The 25,407-nt window shown below is 39.7% G+C and overlaps 1 protein-coding gene across 15 annotated transcripts in view; it reads right to left on the reverse strand.

Moving 5' to 3' along the window:
* The window catches only part of DMD (dystrophin), a 2,248,405-nt gene that overhangs the window by 1,536,459 nt on the left and 686,539 nt on the right, over positions 1–25,407 (reverse strand). For all 15 annotated transcript variants that reach the window (XM_070067426.1, XM_051827673.2, XM_051827679.2 and 12 more), the window contains 2 exons: positions 23,599–23,787; positions 22,367–22,548 (listed from right to left, as the gene is read on the reverse strand). In XM_070067426.1, the coding sequence (XP_069923527.1) occupies positions 22,367–22,548; positions 23,599–23,787 (371 nt within the window). The remainder of the gene's footprint in view (positions 1–22,366; positions 22,549–23,598; positions 23,788–25,407) is intronic.

Consider the following 25,407-nt stretch of genomic DNA (forward strand, 5'->3'; position numbering starts at 1 on the left):
TTTGACAGGCAGAGTTAGACAGTGAGAGAGAGAGATAGATAGAAAGGTCTTCCTTTTTCTGGCGCTGCACCGATCCGAAGCCAGGAGCCAGGTGCTTCTCCTGGTCTCCCATGTGGATGCAGGGCCCAACAACCTGGGCCATCCTCCACTGCACTCCCGGGCCACAGCAGAGAGCTGGACTGGAAGAGGGGCAACTGGGACAGAATCTGGCACTCTACCAGGACTAGAACCCTGGGTGCCAGTGCCACAGGCAGAGAATTATCCTAGTGAGTGGCGGCGCCAGCCTGCCACTAAGTTTTAAAGTCATTTTTTATACAGTGAAAGGGTGTTTTAAAAGAGATACAAAATCGTGTGCTGAGTAACAGATTTAAATTCCAAAGTCCCACCAATAAGCCCTACAGTAAGCCCTACAATGCCAATGTTACACATTATCAATTATCTTTCCAGCATCAGTGACACAATGCGATGGTATATGGAGGATGAAAACAAACTGAGTTTACTTCAACCACTAATTCTACAAAAATCTGAAACTCAAATGGGAAATGTTACTATCCATTGGAATGCAAATACATTTTTTATGAAAATAACGTGTGAAGTATTTTTGGAAATAAGACATTGAGAAGAGATCTTTATAAAGAGGGAATAATTTGATTAATAATTTATTAGTCTGATTTATAAATTATTTACTAGTTTTCATTAATTGGCACATTTTTTTTTATTTTATTTTATTTTTTTTTTTTATTTTTTGACAGGCAGAGTGGACAGTGAGAGAGAGAGACAGAGAGAGAAAGGTCTTCCTTTTGCCGTTGGATCACCCTCCAATGGCCGCCGCTGCAGCCGGCGCACCGCGCTGATCCGATGGCAGGATCCAGGATCCAGGTGCTTTTCCTGGTCTCCCATGGGGTGCAGGGCCCAAGCACCTGGGCCATCCTCCACTGCACTCCCTGGCCATAGCAGAGAGCTGGCCTGGAAGAGGGGCAACCGGGACAGAATCCGGCGCCCCAACCGGGACTAGAACCCGGTGTGCCGGCGCCGCAAGGTGGAGGATTAGCCTATTGAGCCATAATTGGCACATTTAAACACACAAAATAAACATAGAACTAAGAGGGTTTAAAACAATGTAAACTACACTTATGGACCTTTTATATTTTAGATACATGCATTACCTGAGGCACAATGAAATCAGAAGTCTGTGAGAAAAAAAAACTTTCATTTATCAAACACAAAAAGTAGACATTTTCTTTTTATTGGGAACAAAAATGGAGCATACATTTAAGTGCAAACAAAAATGAAAGTTGATGGTTTAAACCTTAGACAATCAACTTCAAGCCAACATGGCAAAATATATAAATATTTCACTTTGTGGGTTTAATTCAATCCCTTGAAATCCAACCTAGTAAGATTTTATGAAAAATGCCAGTAGTACCATTCTTTGTTTTGTTTATGATTATTCTCCTGCCCAGGTGTTTGTTAAATAAAAATTCTCATTAAACCAAAAATCTCACATTTCAAAAACTGAAGGAAAATCTCACATGATTACCTATACCTGAAAAGTATTTAGATTTAAAAGAAATTTATTAGAATAAGAGATTTAATTTTTAATTTGCTTTTAAACACAAATTTCATTTAACAAATATTTATAGAATTTCCTTTCTGGGCATTAAACTCTTACTGGTTAGGAATGGACAACAATGAATGCCTACACAGATTTTTAAGTACCTTAGAGTATATTAGAGAAAAAGCTACATCAACAATTATGACAAGAAAATCGTTATAATTAGATTGATACACATTTCAAAGGATACATTAGGCAGGCTCAAAGTTAATACACAATCATCATTAATTACACTGTCACAAAACACATAGCTTGAGATTTCAGACTTGAAAACTGGGTGCATGTATTTATTAAGTATACAACTGATGGATATCGAACTTCCATGGAGGTGAGGGCCACAATTAATACGTGTAATTTCTTAGGCCATTAGTTAATTATAATTGTGATCATGCTATGAACCGAGAGCAACAGGACAGAGTCTGCAAAGTAGGAAAGGCACTATGGCAGTAATGATATTTGAAGAACTCCAAAGCTTGATAAGAAGTAGTGAAAAGGAAAGGTTAAAGACTTTCTAGACAGAAGAGCCCACCTGTGAAAAGGACTTGCAGCATCACAGAGGCCTAGGAAGGCCAGTGCAGCTTGATTGCACAAGGTACTGGAGAGTTGTATAGTATCACAGCCTATATTAATCTCTGGGTACTGGAAGTCTGGGAACTGCATGAAAATCTGAAATTTGGACCCCCAATATTTTATGTGTGATTTTGTTTTCATCTTATAAAACTGAACTCAGACTCTAACCAATAAGAATAGATATACCTTTAAGTGCTTTGTGAGGAACTGCATCTTTTATGAGTGTGTTATAGCAATGTCTGATTTGGGTTGGTCCAGGATGGCTAGGTGAAGAAGTAGTGTACAGGGCCACTCAATATGCAGTCTGTGTGGTTCAATATTTTTACAACAGGTACATACAGTCATATCAATAGATCCCAGCTAAAGAGAGCCCTTGCTTGTCTTCTGTAGACCAGCAGTTGTCAAAGTATGGTCCCTGGGTCAACAGCAGTAGCAGATCCTCAGGTGAACTTGTTAAAAATGCAAATTTGGGGCCCTGACCCACACTTAAAGAATCAGAGACTCTTGGATTATGACTTAAGAATCTGTGTTACAAGACTTCCAGGTGATTCTAATACATACTGAAGTTTGAAAATCACTGCTCTAGGTAGATCTAATCTATATCCACAACTCAGAAACTCTGCAGACTGATTTATTAAAATTAATAAGAGAACTGCTAATATCCAGTAAGACATGAGACTATTCTCATCCTGACTTGGCCTTCATTTACAGAGAGAAATTATGACACCAACTGCTTAAGAATGGGTTCTGACTGGAAGTTCTTAAAGGTATTTGAAGCCTGAAATTAACACTGGAACAGGCATCAAAATAGATGGATAACAAGGTAGTAATGGTGTGACGACACAAGTAAGTATGATAATATACAACAATCTTTCAAGAAGTTCATGAGAAATGGAGTTAAAAGCTTGTGCACTATTTTGAAATCCATGCAATTTTTTCATATGTAACTTTATGAATTTTTTGAAGTTTTGGATTTCACAAATTATGTACCAGAATAAACTCCTTTAAATATGCTTTCTATGAACTTTTTGAAATTTAATAGGTAATTCATGCTACTCCAGAAAGAAAGTTCTGAGAAGATGTTATTTGAGCAAATGTTTCTTTTTCCTTGACTAGGTATTACTAAACATATGCATGATTTTATCTTGTGAATTGAAAACAAGTTAAAAAACATTGCCAATAGTTTAAAAAATTCATGAGATATCACCTACCAATTGTAGCCCTGAACACTCTTCATAATCTGTCTTAAAAATGTTAAACCTACCTTCCAAAAAGACAACAATGTATTAAGTTGAACAGCAATTGTAGTTTATATACCAAGCATAAAATCTCCAGTCTACCAAGATGCCAACAATTCCCTCTCCTCCTTTACAAAAAACTCACCTCACTTTCTCATATAAGCTTTCTCGCTCCTCTAACATGCTCTTCGAGTTGATGCCCTGCCATCTTGATCAGAACTTCTCTGCTTCTGAAACTTAACTGTGCATACAGAACAGCTGCTTATCCTGAATTAACTTGAATATGAGAATTTTCAGTTCTCAGTCTTCCAGGTGAAGCTAGTTTTGCTAGCTTGTTATTCTTTGAATAACAAGAACCCAGGTGAGGCTACTATGTAATTGAAAAATCACTGCTAGTCTTTTTAAGGTGTGTGCTTGATCTGTCAGTTTCCCAGTGTTCAAAATCCGAAGATTAAGGGAGACATAGATTTAGCTGTTGTTGGCAGAAAAATATCGAAGGGCATCAGAGCCAGGATGCCAATCCCTCCCTTTAATATTCTTCTATACTTGGAGAGGTGATAGGACTACTGAAGCAGTTCTCCATCAATGATTTTCCCCATGATATTTCACAACAGACTATACAAGTAGGAAATGTGCCCCTTACAGTTACTGTCTTGTGCACAATTTGCTTACAGTGAGATGGATTTCTAAGCAGCTGATAGTATATTTCTAACAATGCAACTTCTGATAGGACAATGAGGATACAACTATTCTAGAAAAAAACCCGATGTTCACATGGAGAACCCCTGAGCAGCAAGGGAGTAGTGGCCCATAGCTAGGCTGGATTGAAGGAACAAGTAAACATGATGATGCAGTGGTATCAGAAGGTGTGGTTCGGACCCTTCACAACACAAATGTCCATTTCCCAAGTGTGATAGAAGAAAGGGTAACTGCACTGAGCAAGGTGTATAAAGTTACCTGAAAATGAATCTTAATGGAGAATGGGACTGGAAATGGGAGAGGGAGGTGGGGTGGGGAGGTGGGGGGGGAGAACAACTATATTCCTAAAGTTGTACTTAGGAAATTTGTACTCCTTAAGTAAAAGGTTTCTTTGGGAAAAAAATGTAACTGTTTTAGTAAATACAACTTACTAATACATTTATCAACTAACCTTTTGTTAGTTTGGAAGATAAATTTTTATGGTATGTTTTTAAAATTATTCAGTAAAATTGGATCAATATGTAAAAAATACATTAGCTAACATTTATTCAACAAGTTTTCATGAAAACATTGCTGTTTTTACACATATTAGGTCAATAGATCCTAGCACATGATGTGCATTCCATTACTGATTTTGCTGAATGAATCCGGTTGCACAAGAAAAAATTAAGTTATTTTTTTTTTATTTTTTTTTATTTTTTTTTTAAACTTTTATTTAATGCATATAATTTTCCAAAGTACGACTTATGGATTACAATGGCTTCCCCCCCATACCGTCCCTCCCACCCACAACCCTCCCCTTTCCCACTCCCTCTCCCCTTCCATTCACATCAAGATTCATTTTCGATTATCTTAATATACAGAAGATCAGCTTAGTATACATTAAGTATGGATTTCAACAGTTTGCTCCCACACAGAAACATAAAGTGAAAAATAATAGATGATTTTTTTAAATGATGATGAAATCAGAGCAGACCTATTGTCATGTTTAATCCCAGTGAGAGTCAAGTTGGGAATTGATAATTTCTTTTTTTTTTTTTTTTTTTTTTACAGAGGATCAGTTTAGTATGCATTAAGTAAGGATTTCAACAGTTTGCACCCCCATAGAAACACAAAGTGAAATATATTGTTTGAGTACTCGTTATAGCATTAAATCTCAATGTACAGCACATTAAGGATAGAGATCCTACATGAGGAGTAAGTGCACAGTGACTCCTGTTGTTGACTTTACCAATTGACACTCCTGTCTATGGCATCAGTAATCTCCCTATGCTCCAGTCATGAGTTTCCAAGGCTATGGAAGCCCTCTGAGTTCTCTGACTCTTATCTTGTTTAGACAAGGTCATAGTCAAAGTGGAGGTTCTCTCCTCCCTTCAGAGAAAGGTACCTCCTTCTTTGAAGACCTGTTCTTTCCACTGGGATCTCACTCGCAGAGATCTTTTGCCAGAGTGTCTTGGCTTTCCATGCCTGAAATACTCTCATGAGCTTTTCAGCCAGCTCCGAATGCCTTTAGGGCTGATTCTGAGGCCAGAGTGCTATTTAGGACATCTGCCATTCTATGAGTCTGCTGAGTATCTCACTTCCCATGTTGGATCACTCTCCCCTTTATTTATTCCATCGGTTAGCGTTAGCAGGTACTAGACTTGTCTAAGTGCTCCCTTTGACTCCCAGTCCCTCCACCATGACCAACTGTGAACTGAAACTGATCACCTGGAACAGTGAGATGGCATTGGTACATGCCACCTTGATGGGATTGAATTGGAATCCCCTGGTATGCTTCCAACTCCACCACTTGGGGCAAGTCAGCCTGAGCATGTCCCAAATTATACATCTCTTCCCTCTCCCATTCCCACTCCCATGTTCAACAGGGATCACATTTCAGTTAATTTTCAACACTAAGTTATTTTAATAGTTTAGTTTCTGTGTATGTATATAGAGAGTACATGTATATGGTATAAATTATATATGCTTTAATATAAATGCATACATGCATAACAGCATGAGGCTAAGTAAAAAAATTGTTTCAAGGGAAAGTATTTTAGCATTACTGAAATGTATTTGATAAACACTGAGTAATGCTCATTCCTCATTTTCACAAACTTAGGTAGATAATAGCACTATTTGATTTCTGAAAACACTGGAATATTGAAAGGTTAGGGAATTTGCACAAGGTCACACAGTGGTATGTGAAGGCAATATTTAAGTTATAAAGTATTTGTGACCCATGTCTATGTTTTTAACCTTGAGTTATTTTATTTTTTCATGGATAAAGAACTGTATCAGGTTATGCCATATGAAACTGCTGATATTTGAAAGTTTTTGCCTTTGGAAAAAAACAATTTCATATTCAACTAAAAATCAATAATGAGAAAAGTTCCACATTTCAAGCTAAGATTCTAAAGATGCAAATACACTTGGGGAAATTGTAAAATTCACAAAACCAAAATTGTCTTTTCTTTTCAGCTGCTCATTCAGAAAGTGATGTAAAAGAGAAAGGAGAATATTAACATCTGGCAACTAAGCAGTGAGGTGGTGGAAGTGGAGTGAAATAGTGTGAAGAAGTGTGTCAGAATCTGATACCAGAAACTGCTACATTTTATTTCCAAATGGTCCTATAATAGAAGCTAACAAAACAGGCAAATTCAAAGAACCTGGGACTTTGAGGGCAACATGGAGTTACAGACTAAAGGGTTCTAGGGCTACCACACCTGTGGATATACTGTTCTATAAGATGACAGGCGTGTGGTTTTACTCAGTGCTTCTCAAACCTTGATGTATACAGCAACCACCTGGGGAATATGTTAAACCATGCGTGCTAACTCGTTAAGCCTGGGGTAAGGTCAGAAATTCAGAAATTGCTAAACAGCATTTTTTAAGAATTTCCATTTTTTTTCTATAAACTATTTATAAATGTGAAACGGTCTAACTTTTCATTAATGTAGCCTGTATTTCATAATCTTGATAGTGTTTCTTGGACTTTATAGAAATATATAATAACATATATTAAACACATTACAAAAATACAACCACATGCTAGGCACTGCACTAATATAAATGTATAAACTTTAAGAATCCCGGATGATTATAATTAAAAATTAAAAATGACTGAGAAAGGGGAGCACATTAGGAAGATAGGTTTTTTAGGCCCAGTTTCCTACAATTTGCAATTATTTACATAAATACAATTATCAAAAAGTAAGTAAAATATTATAAATGTAAGATTAGAAAAGAACCACCCACCAATGATGCTTAGTTAACGGTGTGTTACATTCAAAATACAATCTTATAGTTTCAGTTGGCATTTAAACCTGTATCATTTGATATATGAGAAGGCTGCTGGTATGAAGAGAAATTAATTTTTTAAAAGTATTAATATAGAGATCAGATTTCATGTATTTCATAGATATAATTCTAAGATAACCATACATCCCTCCCTTGTTCCCTCCCTCAAGCCCCTTCCACCCTTCCTTTTTTCCTTTAATTTTTGCAATAACGTACTTACAATTTACTTTATAATCACAGGCTTAATGCACCACTAACCATAATGTTCAACAAGTAAAAAGTAGAAAGACCACTGTTCCACAGGAATTTAGACGGAGTTATAAAATAATTAAATCAGGGCTGGCGTTGTGGCATAGTGAGCTAGGCTTCCCGGCATCCAATATGGGTGCCGGTTTGTGTCCTGACTGCTCCTCTTCCCATCCAGCTTTCTGCTGATGGCCTGGGAAAGCACTAGAACACGGCCTAAGTGCTTGGGCCTCTGCATCTGTGTGGGAGACCAGAAGACACTCCTGACTCCTGACTCCTGACTTCGGATTGGTGCAGATCCTGCCGTTCTGGCCATTTGGGGAGTGAACTAGCAGGTTGAAGACCTCTCTCTCTCTTTCTCTCTCTCTGCCTCTCCCTCTTCGCTGTATGTAACTCTGTCTCTAAGATAAATAAATAAATGTCAATTAAATCATAAGATGTCAGTTTAATTCTTTTTTTAAAGATTTATTTATTTACTTGAAAGAGTCACAGAAAGAGAAGGAGAGGCGAAGAGGCGGGGGGCGGAGGGAGTCTTCCATCCGCTGGTTCACTCCTCAGTTGGCCAGAAAGGCCAGAGCTGTGCCGACCCAAAGCCAGGAGCCAGGAGCCTCTTCTGGGTCTCCCATGTGGGTGCAGAGCCCCAGGCCATCTTCTACTGCTTTCCCAGGCCATAGCAGAGAGCTGGATTGGAAGTGGAGCAGCTGAGACTGGAACTGGCACCCATATGGGATGCCGGCACTGCAGGCGGCAGCTTTACCCACTAAGCCACAGCTCTGGCTCCCAGTTTCATTCTTAAACTTTTGGTGTATTCTTATTAACTATTATCAGAGAATACATATTTGTCTTTTTGGGACTGGCTTACAAATTTTTAAGGTACTTTTTACTTGTAAATGCATGCCATTTATTAACTAAAATCACACTGATGAAAATTAAAATTATTTTACTCAAACGGATTACTTAAGATATTAGCTAATCCTCTGCCTGCGGCGCCGACACACCAGGTTCCAGTCCCGGTCGGGGCGCCGGATTCTGTCCCGGTTGCCCCTCTTCCAGGCCAGCTCTCTGCTGTGGCCTGGGAGTGCAGTGGAGGATGGCCCAAGTGCTTGGGCCCTGCACCCACATGGGAGACCAGGAGGAAGCACCTGGCTCCTGGCTTCAGATTGGCCTGGTGCGCCGGCCGCAGCGCACCACCAGAGCGGCCATTGGGGGGTGAACCAACAGACAAGGAAGACCTTTCTCTCTGTCTCTCTCTGTCCACTCTGCCTGTCTAAATAGATAGATAGATAGATAGAAAGATAGATAGATAGATAGATAGATAGATATTAGAGAAATAGTTGTAATGTATAGCTTTTACTTTAGTGCAACAGTTCTATGCTTCCAGAATGCTGACATATGCTTAAATACACAGCTATTTTAATCAACTTGTTTGGCCTTTTATTGTTATTAAGAACAATTTTAATTGAGGTGATGTGTAAGTTCAGGTTTTATTCAAACTATCACAGAGAAATGAATTGTTGAGATTTCTGTCAATAATATCTCATGAAAGGTGCTGATTAAAATCACTTACAGGACTGTTCAAATGACTGTCCCAGCCCCACACGTGAACAATTCAAACACAATCTCTGGGGATGGAAGCCAGGCATTAGCACTATATGAATCGCTAGAAGAAGGTGATTCTAATGAACATCAGGATTAAGGACAACTGTGCTGGAGCCAGCACTGTGGCGCAATGGAGCAGTTAATTAACTGTTTGTAACACCAGCATTGTGTCAGAGTGTGGATTCAAATCCTAGATATTGGGGCCAGTGCTGTGGCATAGCAGGTAAAGCTGCCACCTGCTATTGCTGGCATCCCATATGGGCACCAGTTCAAGTCCTGGCTGCTCCACTTCTGATCCAGCTCTCTGCTGTGGCCTGGGAAAGCAATAGAAGATGGCCCAGGTGCTTGGGCCCCTGCACCCAGAAGAAGTTCCTGGCTTCAGACTGGCATAGCTCTGGCTGATGTGGCCATCTGGGGAGTGAATCAGGGATGGAAGATATCTCCCTTTCTCTCTCTCAGCCTCTGCCTCTCTGTAACTCTGCCATTCAAATAAATAAATAGGTCTTTAAAAAAATGCCAGATACCTTGCTTCCTGCTGATGTGCTTGGGAAGGGAGGGGAAGATGGCCCCAGTACTTGTGGCTCTGCCACCCACATGGGAGACCAGGATAGAGCTCCCAGCTCCTGGCCTTATTTAATCCAGGCCTGGTTGTTGTGGCCATTTGGGAAATTAAACAGTGGAAGGCAGACTCAGTCTCTCTATCATCTCTCTCCTCTCTCTCTCTCTCTATCTTCCTGTTGCTTTACCTTTCAAATACATATTTAAAAAAAGGAAAAACTGTACTTTTTTCAGAACTCAGTCACAATTTTCATTGTTGATCTTGGGTGCTCACAAGTGGCAAATATTTAGATGGCTAGACCCAGACACATGGCATAACAGGCTAATATGAACCAGATGCATGGAGATGACATGGAGATGAGTTAATGACATGTAATAATGTGTTTATCAACTTATGTATAAGCTAAGAATACTATACAACCCATAAATTACCTTTCAATAGTAATTTTGACCATTTACAATTTAAGTGTAATTTTTCTTTAAAAAAGTTATATTTATCATATGTCAGATAATAGAGACATTATAATAAATTATATTGATGCAGGAATCAGTATTAGCTCCAGCTTACAGATGGAGAAACAAAAGTTTATCCAGTTCAAAATGCATGCAAGTAGAGGTGGGAGAGTGGGAATTCATCATCATGCTATACTTCCTGTACTAAGCTTGCTTTTTTGAGATGATTATATGTCTAGTCCTTATTTCACTTATGATTCTGATTGTAACTATGTATGGTGGAAAAAACAAAAGGAAGATTATTTCATAAAAAGATTGTCATTAATATGTAATTTTACTCTTCTCAAAGAACTGAAAATTACAGTTGATAATTATTGATTACTCTTAACATGGGCTTTACTTTAGTGGTAGAATGTCGCTCCCCCTCTTCGTGGAGGAACGACACAGGACCCTGCGCTGTTCTTTGGTCTGCTCGGCCCTCCCGGGTTTGCTGCTGGTTCTTCCTGGGTTGGCTACTGTCCCTTCCACCTCCGTGGAAGGGCGGTTCCCCCTGGTCACTTTACCCTCTTCCGCAGGGGAGCGGCACACCGCCGGCCGGCTCTCTCGGGGGCTGCACAGGTGTTCCTCCAGATAGATGTTCCCCTTAGATGTTCCTCGTGCATGTTGTCTCTCTCCTCCTTTATAGTCCTCTTCCACCAATCCCAACTCTGCTACCCACACACCGAGTACGCTGCTCTCCTCCAATCAGGAGTAGGTCCTACAGTTTATTGGTTGAACTGGAGGCAGCTGTGTAGAAGCTGTTTCTCCCTTCTCAGTGCCATATTGTGGGAGAGCAGATGCATAGAATAAGTCTTAATTCCAGGAACAGTCTAGTCCGAGTTGCTCCCCACAGATCCCCCTTTCTTTTTATTTTTTGGCGTTGATACGCGCCTGTCTTCGTTGCCCCGCGGCACACACTCTGCTCTGCTTGCTAGAGTTGCCCACAGGTGCTTACAAGCCCTATCAATCAGGCAAACCGAATCCGGGTCCTCTCTTCGCCATGTTGTGAGGAGGTTTTTAGGCGCTGATGCGTGCCTGTGTTCGGTGCCCTGCAGCGCATGCTCTGCTCTGCTAGAACTGCCTGCAGGTGCTTACAAGCCCTACCAATCAGGCAAACTGAATCCAAGCCTTCTCATTGCCGTATTGTGGGGAGACTTATTGGTGTTGATTCGTGCCTATCTTCGGTGACCTGCAGCTCATACTCTGGTCGAGCTGCCTGCTGGTGCTTATCGCCTTACTAATCAGGCAGACCGAATCCAAGCTCTCTCATTGCCATGTTGAGGGGAGGCCTTATTTTTCTCTATTTCTCTATCTCCGGGCATTCCTATTTCTCCTATTTTACTTCTATCTGCTAGCATTCCTATTTCTCTCATTTTACTTCTAAATTTCTGTTTCTCTTATCCCTGTGGCATCCTGGCGCCCACCCCGAGGCTGCTTCTCTGCACCTCGCCCCGCGGCGGCTTCTCCGCTCTGTGCCGCTTCAGCCCGTGCTTCTCTCATCTGCGCGGCTTCCCGGCGCCCGCCCTGCGGCGGGCTCCTGGCTCTGCGCGGCTCGGCTTCGCGCGCACACTCCGCGGTCTCCGCGCCCCTTCGCGCCCGCACCACGGCCTTGCACTAGCCCCATGTTCCCTATCTATTCACGCCCCGTGCTCTCTCTGCACGCGGCGGCTTCCGCGAATCACACAGCCTAGTTCACGTTTCCGCCACTAGCATTCAATCCAAGTTCCCCGGGCTAACCTGGTGAATTCAACCTAGCCCACGCTTCCGCCTCACGGTTTGGCTTCCCGTCCTTTGCTCCCCGGGCTAATCTGACAGATTCCAACCTGGCGGCCCACGTCTCTGCCTCTGATTCCAGATTTTCGCCTTTTGCCCCCCCGGACTGACTTAAAGAATTCCAAGCTGGCTTACGTCTCCGCCTCGGCCTGCCCCCCGCGGCTTCAATTTCCCTAACATTTTTCTCTACCCGGTATGTTTCCCTAAGTTTTCTTCCAACAATATTCCTCCCTCATTTCTCCTGGCTTCTCCCCACAGTCCGTATCCGAGTCTGTTTGTTCTAGCTTTCACTTTCGCTTTCGACCTTAGAGATTTCTCCCAGCTTCCCCCTGTAGTCCGTATCTGAGTCTATGCCTAGACTTTCAATAGCTTCTTCCGGCACCTTTTTCGTCCGGCTTTTCCCTAGGCTGTTTGCTAGACTCTCTCTCCGGTATTTTCCCACTTCTTCCCGTTTCTTCCCTCCTAGGTTTCCCTATCCGAGTCACGTCACCATTATGTTGCTCTCCCTCTTCATGGAGGAACAACACTAAACCCTGCCTAGGCTTCATATCCGAGTCACGGCACCATTATGTCGCTCCCCCTCTTCGTGGAGGAACGACACAGGACCCTGCGCTGTTCTTTGGTCTGCTCGGCCCTCCCCGGGTTTGCTGCTGGTTCTTCCCGGGTTGGCTACTGTCCCTTCCACCTCCGTGGAAGGGCGGTTCCCCCTAGCCACTTTCCCCACTTCTGCAGGGGAGCGGCACACCAATGGCCGGCTCTCTCGGGGGCTGCACAGGTGTTCCTCCAGATAGATGTTCCCCTTAGATGTTCCTGGTGCATGTTGTCTCTCTCCTCCTTTATAGTCCTCTTCCACCAATCCCAACTCTGCTACCCACACGCCGAGTACGCTGCTCTCCTCCAATCAGGAGTAGGTCCTACAGTTTATTGGTTGAACTGGAGGCAGCTGTGTAGAAGCTGTTTCTCCCTTCTCAGCGCCATATTGTGGGAGAGCAGATGCATAGAATAAGTCTTAATTCCAGGAACAGTCTAGTCCGAGTTGCTCCCCACAGTAGAAACCACAATAAACTTTGAAAGCCATATTTATCTATTAAAAAAAAACCTAGAAGATAGAATTTTGGATGCTTTCACTATCAAGAAGTGTTAAATACTTGAAAGGATAAACTATTTACTTTGAGTGGGTGTTATACAGTGTACATATGTAATGAAACACCACATAATACCCCATAAATATGCACAATTTATGTCTTTTAAAAACTTTAAATAAAAATATTTTGAGAACCAATTTCCTTCAAATGTATTATGACAATGTAAAATGGATGACCAGATATTTTAACTATATTTTTCAGCTTCCAACATTTGTAACATTTATCAAATCTAAATGAATAGCTCAAGAAATATGTTTTTAAATCAGAATCCCAATACAAGCAACATCCCTCAAATGTGTAAGAATTTCACCATCATTTTACTTGAAGACAGTGAATTTTATCATCCCACCACTACCTCCACTACCATTGTGCCCCAGTTCCCATAGTAAATTTCTGAATGTGTGCCATCTGTGGGGATGGTTAATCCCTGCAGCCTTTCTGCATCTCTTTGGCTCAACAGATGGATCCTCTTCCCTCCAAGTCCTCGTCATTCCTCACTAGATCCGGTTGTAAAGCCTTACACTGGTCAGTGGTTTCGTGTCCAGACATTCTAGGTCATAATATATTAGTTTCCATGGCAGAATGAAATGAGGCAAGCGTCTAATAGAATCATATAAGGAAGTTTTCCTTTCTAAAATGAAAGTGTCTATCCTCCTCTCGTTAGCACTCTCTTTCCTACCAGTGGGTATACTGACATCTTGGGCCAGGGGAGAAACCAAGGAGAGCAGGCCACGTAAACAAACATCCTCTAACCTGATAATCTGAAATGCTTCAAAATCTGAAACTTTTGGAGCTCAAATATGATGCCAGAAGTGGAAAATTCCACACCTGAACTCCTGTAATGGGTGATAACTAAAACATAGGCACGTTAAAAATATTGTATAAACTTTTTTCAAACCATGTGTATAAGGTAATACAAATGAATTTCATGTTTAGACTCAGGCCCCTCCCCAAGCTATCTCATTGTGTATGTGCAAAGATTACAACATAGGAAGTCATCCAAAATCTGAAACATTGCTATACCCAAGTATTTCAGATAATAAATATTTGATCTGCATTTTTCAAAAATTCTCACTCATCATGAAGGTTGCCCTTATATTATAACTTGGAACCTGGTTTATAGAACAGTCTTTAGAATATAGCATCACATTAAGTATTTTAGAAAGAATCAACCCACAAAGTTCCCCTTCCAACAACTAGAAAAGTACAGAAATGTATGATTTCCTCACAAAATTATACATCTGTTAATATCGTTTTGTCCACTTAATGGCATTGTGACATAGTACTGTTTTCACAAAACATTTTGTAAAATAGAAAATGTGTCCCTGTTTCCAAGTCCTGATCCATTTTCTTCCTCCATCTCTTTTACCTCAATAACAACTTAATTATTAATAGTCTTCAATTATCCAGAGCAAGATTAAAGTTCAAAATGTAAACAAATATATTTGCATTTTGAAAATATAAATTCAAGATAGTAACAGTAACATAATGAAGAAGATGCATGGCTAGATGCAAAATATACCTGTGGCAAATACATTATGACAAAACTCAGTTCAATCTTCCTGATTAAGTACCTACAAAGTGGATGAAGAACTTTACAGATATCATCACAAACCAAGGACAACTACTAAGGTACTATGATTGGAAGGCCGTTTAAATCATCTCTACTGAGGATGGGGAATACTGACACATTTATATGGCAATAGAAGGCCACTTTCAACTTTAATAAGGTCGCCACTATATAGCATCTGGCACAGTGCCTGTGCATGTTAGCTACAAGAAATGAATAAATACCAAAGCTGAATTATCACCCAAGACATAGTACAAAAATACAAACTCTTGCTCGATCAGAAATAACAAAAATTAAGATTCTAAAATTCTCATAGTTATGATATCTGCTCTTGTTGAGATAGCTTATTGAGTTTTTTTTTAGTTGTAAATCAGAATACAATTATTTTACTTTTTGTCTGCTTGAGCACAACCATTCCTCACACATGCTGACCCGTTCCTGCCTTAGAACCTTTCTACTTGCTTATTCTCATTGCCCCAAATATCTGCATAGCTTGTTTCCTCTCTTGCTTTAGGGTTCTTTTAAATATTGCCTAATCACAAATGTCTTCCCTGACATACAATAACACAGTGTATTTCACTCTCTAAATTTATTCTTTTTTAAAAGATTTATTTTATTTAATGAAAGACAGAGAGAGAGGCCTTCCATTCCATTTGTTCACTCCCCAAATGACTGCAATGGCCAGAGCTAAGCTGATCAGAAGCCAGGAGCCAAGAACTTCTTCCAGGTCTCCCACGTGGGTGCAGGGGCCCAAGGACTTGGGCCATCTTCTACTGCTTCCCCAGGCCATAGCAGAGAGCGGGATTGGAAGTGGAGCAGCCGGGACTCCAACCAGCATCCATATGGTATGCTGGCACTGCAAGCAGTGGCTTTAACCCGCTGTGCCACAGCGCCAGCTCCTATTCTGTCTTTTATTCCTTTCTATTATTAAACACCATCTAGCATGATACACTTTTTAAATTTTCTGTTTCCTCCCATTAGAATGTAAGCACAGTGAAAGATGGTTGTTAGGCATACCGATAGATCATCAGTATCTAAAACAGCGCATCGTAGATAAAGGTTGTTAGCTGGCTGTATGAATGAAGTAATAAACATAATTGTCTTACAATCATCACTTATCTTTTTTTGTTTTAAAAATGCTACTCTCTCATTTCTATGAAAGCCAGACATTTCCACAGCTATCTGAAATCACCAAATTGCAGGTTAATATAAATTAATAAATGCTGGTTCTTATTAGCACAGCAATTGTCAATACCCATATATTGTTTCTAATATATTCTTTTTTTTTTTTTTTTGACAGGCAGAGTGGATAGTGAGAGAGAGAGACAGAGAGAAAGGTCTTCGTTTTGCCGTTGGTTCACCCTCCAATGGCCGCCGCAGCTGGCGAGCTGCGGCCGGCGCATTGCACTGATCCGAAGCCAGGAGCCAGGTGCTTCTCCTGGTCTCCCATGGGGTGCAGGGCCCAAGGACTTGGGCCATCCTCCACTGCACTCCCGGGCCACAGCAGAGAGCTGGCCTGGAAGAGGGGCAACCGGGACAGAATCCGGCGCCCCGACCGGGACTAGAACCCGGTGTGCAGGCGCCGCAAGGCGGAGGATTAGCCTATTGAGCCACAGCGCCAGCTCTAATATATTCTTGCACACGAATCTGGCCATTTCATGAATCACTCATCCAAGATGATATTAACATTTGAGGATTGAATTAAACATCACCAGCACCATATTTGAAGCTTTTGAGAAAGTACTTAAAATGTTTGTAACAGTTTATCTTACAGAAAATTACAAAAAAGATATTTAAGTAGGGCTCTACAAAAAGGTGAATGGATTTATGCTATTCTGTAATTGTTTCAACCAGATCCTAACTTTTAAAAATTAAATTTTACCTTAAAATTAAGTTTTAATTTGCTTCTCAAATTTATATGTGCTTAGGAACCTCTTGGCTCTTGTGAAACTGAGACTCGCATTGTGTAGATCACACTGAAGACTGATATTCTTCATTTTTAACAAGTTCTCAAGCGATGTGGCTGCTGGTGGTGCTTGGAATGCCCTGGTTTGCAAGGAATTATCTATTTACCATTATAAGAATTAAAAAAAATAATGAATTTACCAAACTGTGGCATCAAATCAGTGTGTGTTTTGAGGTTGCCCATCTATGAAATGTTCATTACAACAAATTCAGTTCAAAGATTGGGACTACCCGAAGAATTTAATTCAGTTTTTCATCCATTCCTTCATTGATATTTTCACCTGTACAACATATAAGTCACTTCACATGGGAGAAAACAACCCACAAATTGTTCAGCACCTCCTTCTGATCTAGCTATTCTCACATGTTACCTCCTTTCATGACTGGAACAGACACAGGAACAACAACAATAACAAATTTTTTTTTTTCTTACCAACACTGAGGTTTCAGTTTTCCTCTGAATGTCCTAACCACAATTATCAAAGAAGTTGATGGAACTTGCTGTGCTTATCTTTATGAGCCCTTGTAGAAATGTCAGTAAATCTCTTTTGCTCTCTGCAGGTTGCATTTTTCAATCAAATTAATTAGTATATTCATAGAGAAGAAAGTCTTCTGTTGTCCCTATGCCAGTTGTATCCTTGTACTTACACAGTTGGAAGTTTTGTCTTTTCCTTCTCTCTCCCTCACCATCCCCTAAGGGTATCCCACACCATAAAACAAAACAAAACAAAAATCAGATAGCTAACTCATCTTAAGGTTTCTAACTGAAGCATGTCAACGGAATTCTCATGCTTAAAATGTTGCATTTTAATTATAAAATCAGTGGCACTGAGTTCCCTCATTTCAATATCATAATCATTGTTAAAGATTTGCAATTGACTAATTTCAGGATAGTGGAGTCAAACTAGTTTATGACTACAGGTGTCGGAACAAACTACTTTATCGCCTTAGCTTGCACATCACCATCAGTTCACATGTACAAAAATACCAGCACTGAAGAGTAAACAAATAGGAAGGAAAGATTCAAATCAGACTGGTGCATAAAATGGAGAGACGGAACAGGGATAAGCAAATGCATGTTTACTTTTCACTGATATTCCTTCACCGGCATATGGTTAAATGTTTCAACTGTGAAAAAAATAACTTCCAATTTTAATCATCCTACTCATGCTCTTTTATCCCCACAGGAAAACCTCCCATAAACATATCCTTTGAAAAACAAGTGAATAAGGTAATTAGAAAATATTGGAGAAAAAAGCCAAATATATATGATATGGAGACGGCATTGTGGCATAGAGGGTTAAGTCAGGGCTTGCAGTGCTAGCATCTCATATGGGGGCCAGTTCCAATCCAGGCTGCTCCACTTCTGATCCAGCTCCCTGCTAATGAGCCTGGGAAAGCAGCAGAGGATGGCCCAAGTCCTTGGGACCCTGCACTCATGTAGAAGACCCGGATGAAGCTCCTGGCTCTTGGCTTCGGCCTGGCCCAGCTGTGGCCACTGTAGCCATCTGGGGGAGTGACCCAGTGTATGGCAGCTCTCTTTCTCCTCTCTCTCTGTAACTCTGCCTTTCAAACAAATAAACAAAATATTTTCAAAAATAATATGCTATGGCTAACTTAATTAACTGATATCCAGTCACCTTATTTACAATGATGGCCTTTATTTTTTTGTATTTTGTAATGATTTTACATTCACAAGCTACTTTTCTATACCCTGGGCAAGCCAATAGCTTGTATTTGTATGCAAAACACATAGAAATGCTATTGTGTTATAAATCAGTAAACTGAAGACCATAGAAGGTAAGCTCACATAAATACGTGTTTGAGAAAGTGAGATCTTATCCTTAAAGTGGTGTAGATTCCAGGTAAAGTGGCAATGAGAGCACTTTGTTATCTCTCTAGTTTTTTAAAATTTTTTGTTTGATAATTGTTAACGGTTTGTAGGATAAATAGTACTTCCCAGATACAAGTTGTATAAAGGCAACATCTGCACGCACAAAGCAAGGATATGTCTTTTCAAGGCAAAAGGCACTATGACTGTTACAATGCCAAAAATGAACTAAAAATAAAAAAAATGGTTTATAAATTAACTACTTGGCTAAAATAATAAAAAACTCTCTTATCACAACTACCACCTGGTCTGACACCAGCATCTCTTCTATGGACTATTGCACTGGCTTAGTAACTGTTTTCCTCCAGTAGCCTCACTAATATGTTTTCTTGACCTGCCTCTCCCCTACGAAAGATTCTTCTGGAATTTCCTTGCAAGTGCTTTAGAACTTAAGGCCCTTATCTTTTACTCTGACTGACATCGCCATCTGTGATCCTACTCCTATCTGTATTTCAACCCCATCTCATGCCTTTGCTATCTGACATTCCCACCTATAACTTGTCAGTCCTGCTGGCCTTTTAATTCCTCCAACAAGCCCAGCAGTCCCTATATAATGGCCATCACATTGGCTGTTCCCTCTGCTTAAAGCATACTCTTCCTCATAGCCTGCAAGTGGTGGTCACATCTCTTCTTTCAAATCTCATATTAAATGGCAACTTTAAATTACCTCCTGGGCAAAAAAGTCTAAAGTAACCTCTTAGCCACTATCACATAACGTTTTAGCCTCCCTAAAAAATATCTTCCTATCGGATATTTTTCTTGGGTTTGCTTTCTACTCTCAGCCTCCTTTAGGATATGAACTTCATGAGACCTGAGACCTGAGCCCTTTGATCACTACTCTGTCCCAGTGCATTAAATTGCATCTGGTAACTCAAGGAACTCCATTAATATTTGTTAATATCTTAAAACTAAATATATCCATATTTAACACAATAAATATAAATCAAATGTTTTGATTCTGACTAAATATGTTGGTAAACAATACTGATACTTGCTACATGTATTAATAATAAATTTACCTGTATCCCCAAGAAAATTTTACTTTCATTATGAAATATAAACTTAAGAATTTAGGGGCCGGTGCTGTGGTGTAGTGGGGAAAGGTGCTGCCTGCAGTGCTGGCATCCCATATGGGCACCAGTTTGAGTCCTAGCTGGTCCACTTCTGACCCAGCTCTCTGCTGTGGCCTGGGAATTCAGTAGAGGATGGTCCAAGTCCTTGAGCCCCTGAACCCACGTGGGAGACCGGGAAGAACCTCCTGGCTCCTAGCTTTGGATCAGCTCAGCTCTGGCCGTTGCAGCCATCAGGGGAAGATTCTCTCTCTCTCTCTCTCTCTCTCTCTCTCTCTGACTCTGCCTTTCAAGTAAAATAAATAAATCTTTTCAAAAAAGCATTCTAATATGCCAGGAAAATATTATTAATCATTCATGTCATGTCATAGAGAGGATGATGACTTTTGACTGGAAGAGAGCAAAAAGAAGTATGGCCTAGTCCATTTTTGTTTATTGGCACTTTATTGCAAGGTAATCATATGTTTGGAAAAAATAAGTATTGTTCCAAATTAAAACTTAGAATTGATATAATAGACCATGAAATAGAAATGGAACAGGTTTCAATTCATTTAACATTAAATAAAGCCTAGATTTCTTAAAAAAAATACAGACAACACTTTCTTGTCATAATTAGTCTTCCCCCCACTCAATAAAATCTGTCAAAAGTCAGTCAAAAATCAGATCCAGCAAAGTTGCATAATGGTTTCTCTAATTTAGATTTAACAGCTTGTATGCATGAATGCACACAAAGTGGCCCAGAACACTCAGTATTATTTAATAACATGTTTGATTAATACTTTTGGATTTGCTTTGCTTAAATAATACTTTGTATATCTGTATTTAGGAAATTATCTAGAAGATAGCATTGCTACATCTAGTTTTGTATTTATGTCTCATTTTTAAAAACCCTATAGGATGCTTTAGCAAAAGCTATGCCAGCTAAAAGGCTATATTTGTCTTCTTAATAAACATTCTAAAACCTAGCAGAAAGCAACATCTCTGAATCTTCTGCAAGAATAAACTAATTTTATGTCAATCATTAGTAATTAGTAATATTGCCATACCAGGATCTCCATCCGGATGGAGATGAGGAATCTACACATATGCTTGTGTGTGTCTGTGTGTGTGTGTGTGCGTGTACTTGTGTACATTGTTTTCTGCTACCTAATGGCAGAGATGTTTTTAACAAAGGGATATTTTTAAATGAACATGTTTAAAATGTTGTAATAACAGATAAAGATTTGTGAATTTAATTCTAGGTTGAATTCACATTTTCTTGCAACTCATTCTCAAGATACGATTAATTAATTCATTCATTTTGAAGTATTAATGTCATATTGTTAGTGTTACTGAATAGAGGGAGTACAAGATAAAATGGAGATTCTTAGGCACTGGAAGAAAAGGAAAAATGGGGTGCATAAAGAAGGCAATGGTGCTTCTCTGAGAACAGCAGAAGAGGAACCTAGATATTAATAGCTTTCTAATTTTTTCTGAGGTATCTTTAATTAAGTTGTACAGACTAGTGCAAACAGAAGCGGTGACCTGCTAATGTTGTCATATAACCTCAAGTAGGTAGATGCTGGACACCTTATAATAAAGGGGTGGTGAAGTTAGCTAACCTGTAGCTTGGGAGGGGTAGACTCAATAGTTGCAACCTGGCTATTGTAACGTTTACCCCCAGGGTTAGTTGCACTCATCACAGCAGTGGGAAATGTCAGTATTTGTAGACTAGGATCTCCCGGTTTGGAATACAGATACAGTCGTAAAAATTCTATCTTATGTATGTTTTATTTATTCTTTCAAAAGACATGAGCTTGAAAATGTGTTTTCCTCCTCCCTATTGTCACACTATAATTTAGTACTGGAATAGCAATCCTCCTAGCATATCTAATGAGTTTCTTTGGTCCTATTTTAAAGCTTTTAATCTTCATAAATAATAGCTAAGTAAACTTAAAGCACTTGGACAATTTCTTTTGCTTAATGTATTCAAATACACAGTTGGCACTTCATTTCTTTTCATTTAAAAATAAATCTATCTTGTCTCGGTAGGCTCTACGTGAATACACACACCTAACAATATAAATCAAAGCAACACATCGAAAATGATGAGATCTGCTCAGTACCTTGACAAGAAGTCCACCATTTCCAGAAATGTATCAAAACTCTTTTTTGATTAAGTCAACATATATTCTTAAAATAATTCAAGCCATACTCTACTTGAATAAGGATTTCTAGACATAATTGAGAAATGTTTTTTCAAGAGGATTTCCATAAACAGATGAATAACTCCTTAATATTTTGAGAGCTTTTTCTTCAGAGGAGCAGTTTTCTGTCAACTGCAGCTAACAGGTGATTTTACAGACATGGCTTCCTTGTGCATGCTTCCATGATTTTCCCACTCAGATTTCTGGAAAATGCCAACTATGTAAAAGCATCAGGAACTCCTCAAGCTTAGTTCTATAGTTAACTGATAACTACCCACCATCGCCACTTCAATTACAAAAGTAATTATCAAAACGTAATGACATGACAGTTCAACCATACTATCTCCTGAAGAAAAGCTGCATGACTCAAGAACAAAGAATCCTGACTTAACCACCAATCCGCATCTAAAATAACACTAACATTCCAGAACTCGATTTCCCTTAAGTAACTACAAATGGAGACTTACTTGCTTTGTTTTTCCATACTTGCTACCCTGAGGCATTCCCATCTTGAATTTAGGAGATTCATTTGCTCTTGAACTTCAGTTTCTTCCTCTTCTGATAATTTCCCTGTTCGAATCAGTTGACTACCCAACTGCAGAACGTTACCAACCCGTCCCTGATGAGATGTCAAGTCCATCATGTAGCCCTGTCAAAGAAAGAAGTCAACAATTGTAATCAACACTTTAGGTAAATCATTATGGTCCTTTTATTAAATGTTTCATTTATTTATTTATTTACTCATTTATTTGAAAGGCAAGGTGACCAAGAGAGGGAGAGAGACAGACACACAGAGAGAAAACCTTCCATCCACTGGTTCACTCCCCAAACGGTTGTAACAGCCAGGTCTGGGCCAGAACAAAACCAGAAAGCCAAGCTCTACATCCTGGTCTCCCACAAGGGTGGCAGGGAACCAAGGACTTGGCCCATTTACTAGCTTCCTCCCCAGGCATGTGAGTAAGACAGTGGATAAGACTCAGAGCAGCTGGGACTCTAACTGGCACTCCAATACAGGATGCCAGTGTCATAAGTAGAGGCTTAACCTGCTGTACCGCACCACAATATTGGGACCCCACTGTAGTTCTTAATTGATTTTTTTAATTTTAAATTTTCAGTCTTTTTAAATTTAGATTCATCATAAAAGTGCTTCAATTTTTATTTTAGAAAACTAAATGCCATGTTTTTTGAAATGTGAATTAAACAAAGTTATCATCTTAGGTCACCTTCCGTAGAAATTCAGAGGTAAGGTTTTGGAGCAAGTGATTTATTGAGGAAGAACTCTAAAGAATATTTGCAAGGGTGCTAAAGGAGCAGGAAGAGGACAGGGAAGTGGAGGAAGCCAAACGTGTGTCACATCAGTAAAAGTTCCCCACATTTTCAGCGCATTACCACACAGGTACTTTGGAGTGTAAATTAGGCCTCAATATTACCATGACACAAGAACAGACAGCTGGGCTTTTGTATGTACAGGAGTATGAGTCATTGGCAAACCAGATCTGAGCATCTTCAAGGGTATTTTCCAAAGAATAAATTCAAATAGTGGCAGGTGGACTACCAAGCATGTAAATAATATTTGTTTCTACCTCAAAATGAAACCTAAATTTTTAAGATCCAAAAATCTTACAGAGTGATTGAGAAAAGAAGACTTTCCATTACAACAAGTCATGACTTAGTTTTGTGAATCAATGTTTTGTTTTACCTCATGAGTATGAAACTGTTCTTTCACTTCTTCTACATCACTTGAAATTTCTTTTTGTGCTTGCAATGTGTCCTCAGCAGAAAGAAGCCATGAGAGTACTTCTTCTAGAGCTGTTTGGTAACTGTCCAGACTTACTTCAGTCTCCATCAATGAACTGCCAAATGACTTGTCTCCAGGAGCTTCCAAATGCTGAACAATAAAATCAATTGGGTTTATACAATTAGTGTCTTTGCAGACTGTTCTAGGAGATTAAAAGATAAATTGAATGAAATATTTAAAATGCTAGAAATGTACACTTGAATTATCAGAGACATGAACAATAGACACATACTGTAGCAAGCCTGCATTCTAACATCCTCACAAATACATATGCAAATTCTCAAGTTGAGTTGAAATCCATACCAAATTAGCATTTTGTTAAAATTCTTCTGGGTTACTGTAAAGAATGAGTTAGTACATCATCTGTTTATGTTGAGTTTTTAAATACAATTCTACCTATAGGCAACTATTTCAGTTCATATTCATAATACTTTACATTTATATCATTGGAATTAGATTTACATAATGTTAAAGGAAATATATCTTCCACAAAGGCCTTGGGTAATGAAATACTCCTGAAAATTTACAAACCAGTTGACTTATTAGAAAGAAAATAGATGTGTATGTGTGGGTGGTTGGGGATAAAATATATGGAGAAATACCCAGTCCACACATTTGAAATTTCTAGCAGTATAATATCTTCTATAAACTAATCATTTGCTTCTAGAAGACAATGATTTAAATAGCAAATACATTATCTTAGGAGAAGTACAATATGAACTTTTTCTATCATATTTATTTATTTATTTTTGGATAGGCAGAGTAGACAGTGAGAGACAAAGGTCTTCCTTTTCCATTGGTTCACCGCCCAATGGCTGCTGCAGCCGGCGCACCGTGCTGATCCGAAGCCAGGAGCCAGGTGCTTCTCCTGGTCTCCCATGCAGGTGCAGGGCCCAAGGATTTGGGCCATCCTCCACTGCACTCCCGGGCCACAGCAGAGAGCTGGACTGGAAGAGGGGCAACCGGGATAGAATCCGGCGCCCCGACCGGGACTAGAACCCGGGGTGCCGGCGCCACAGGCAGAGGATTAGCCTATTGAGCTGCGGTGCCAGCCTTCTATCATATTTAATTAGCAGGATATTACAGGAAATTTCAAATAGTTGTCTTGGAATTTTTGATAGGATTCCAAGTAAAGAATAAGGGATACAAAACATGTGTAACTCCAAAGAGAAGACCCAGGCCACCCATGAAGGAATTTTGAAGAAGTGATCCCAAAAGTGGCCTGACAGCACTTACTCCATTATGGACTGGAGATATAACAAACTCTGCTGAGAAAGGATTCTTCTGTAGTGGCTGGAGAGCTATGCCTGGCCAGAATGTCTCCCACCTAACAGATCAGTCTGCACGGGGAAGTATTAACTCTAAACCATGATGTGTGTTTGCAAATTCAGATGCCACTGAATCAGTACTACCAAGTGACAGGAAAAACCTCTTGGGTTTCTGCTGCTTTAACCTTAGGTCAGTAATCAAGGATAAAGCTTGAGTAAATGAGAAAGTCTGCCTAAGTTATTTCTTTGGGTCTAGTGCACTCATGGTAGGCTGCTGAGCTTCAAATATCCTAAGGACTTCATTCAAGAGGGTTCCATGCTGAGATAAGGGAGACAGGCAAACTGTTTTATGGATTTAAACAGACCAAAAAAATTGGAGAAATGTCTGGAGAAGAACCTTCTGTGCACCCCACATATTGCTAAAAAGCACTGAGCCCTAACA

Source organism: Oryctolagus cuniculus, chromosome X (genome assembly GCF_964237555.1).
Source record: "Oryctolagus cuniculus chromosome X, mOryCun1.1, whole genome shotgun sequence".
NCBI lineage: Eukaryota > Metazoa > Chordata > Mammalia > Lagomorpha > Leporidae > Oryctolagus > Oryctolagus cuniculus.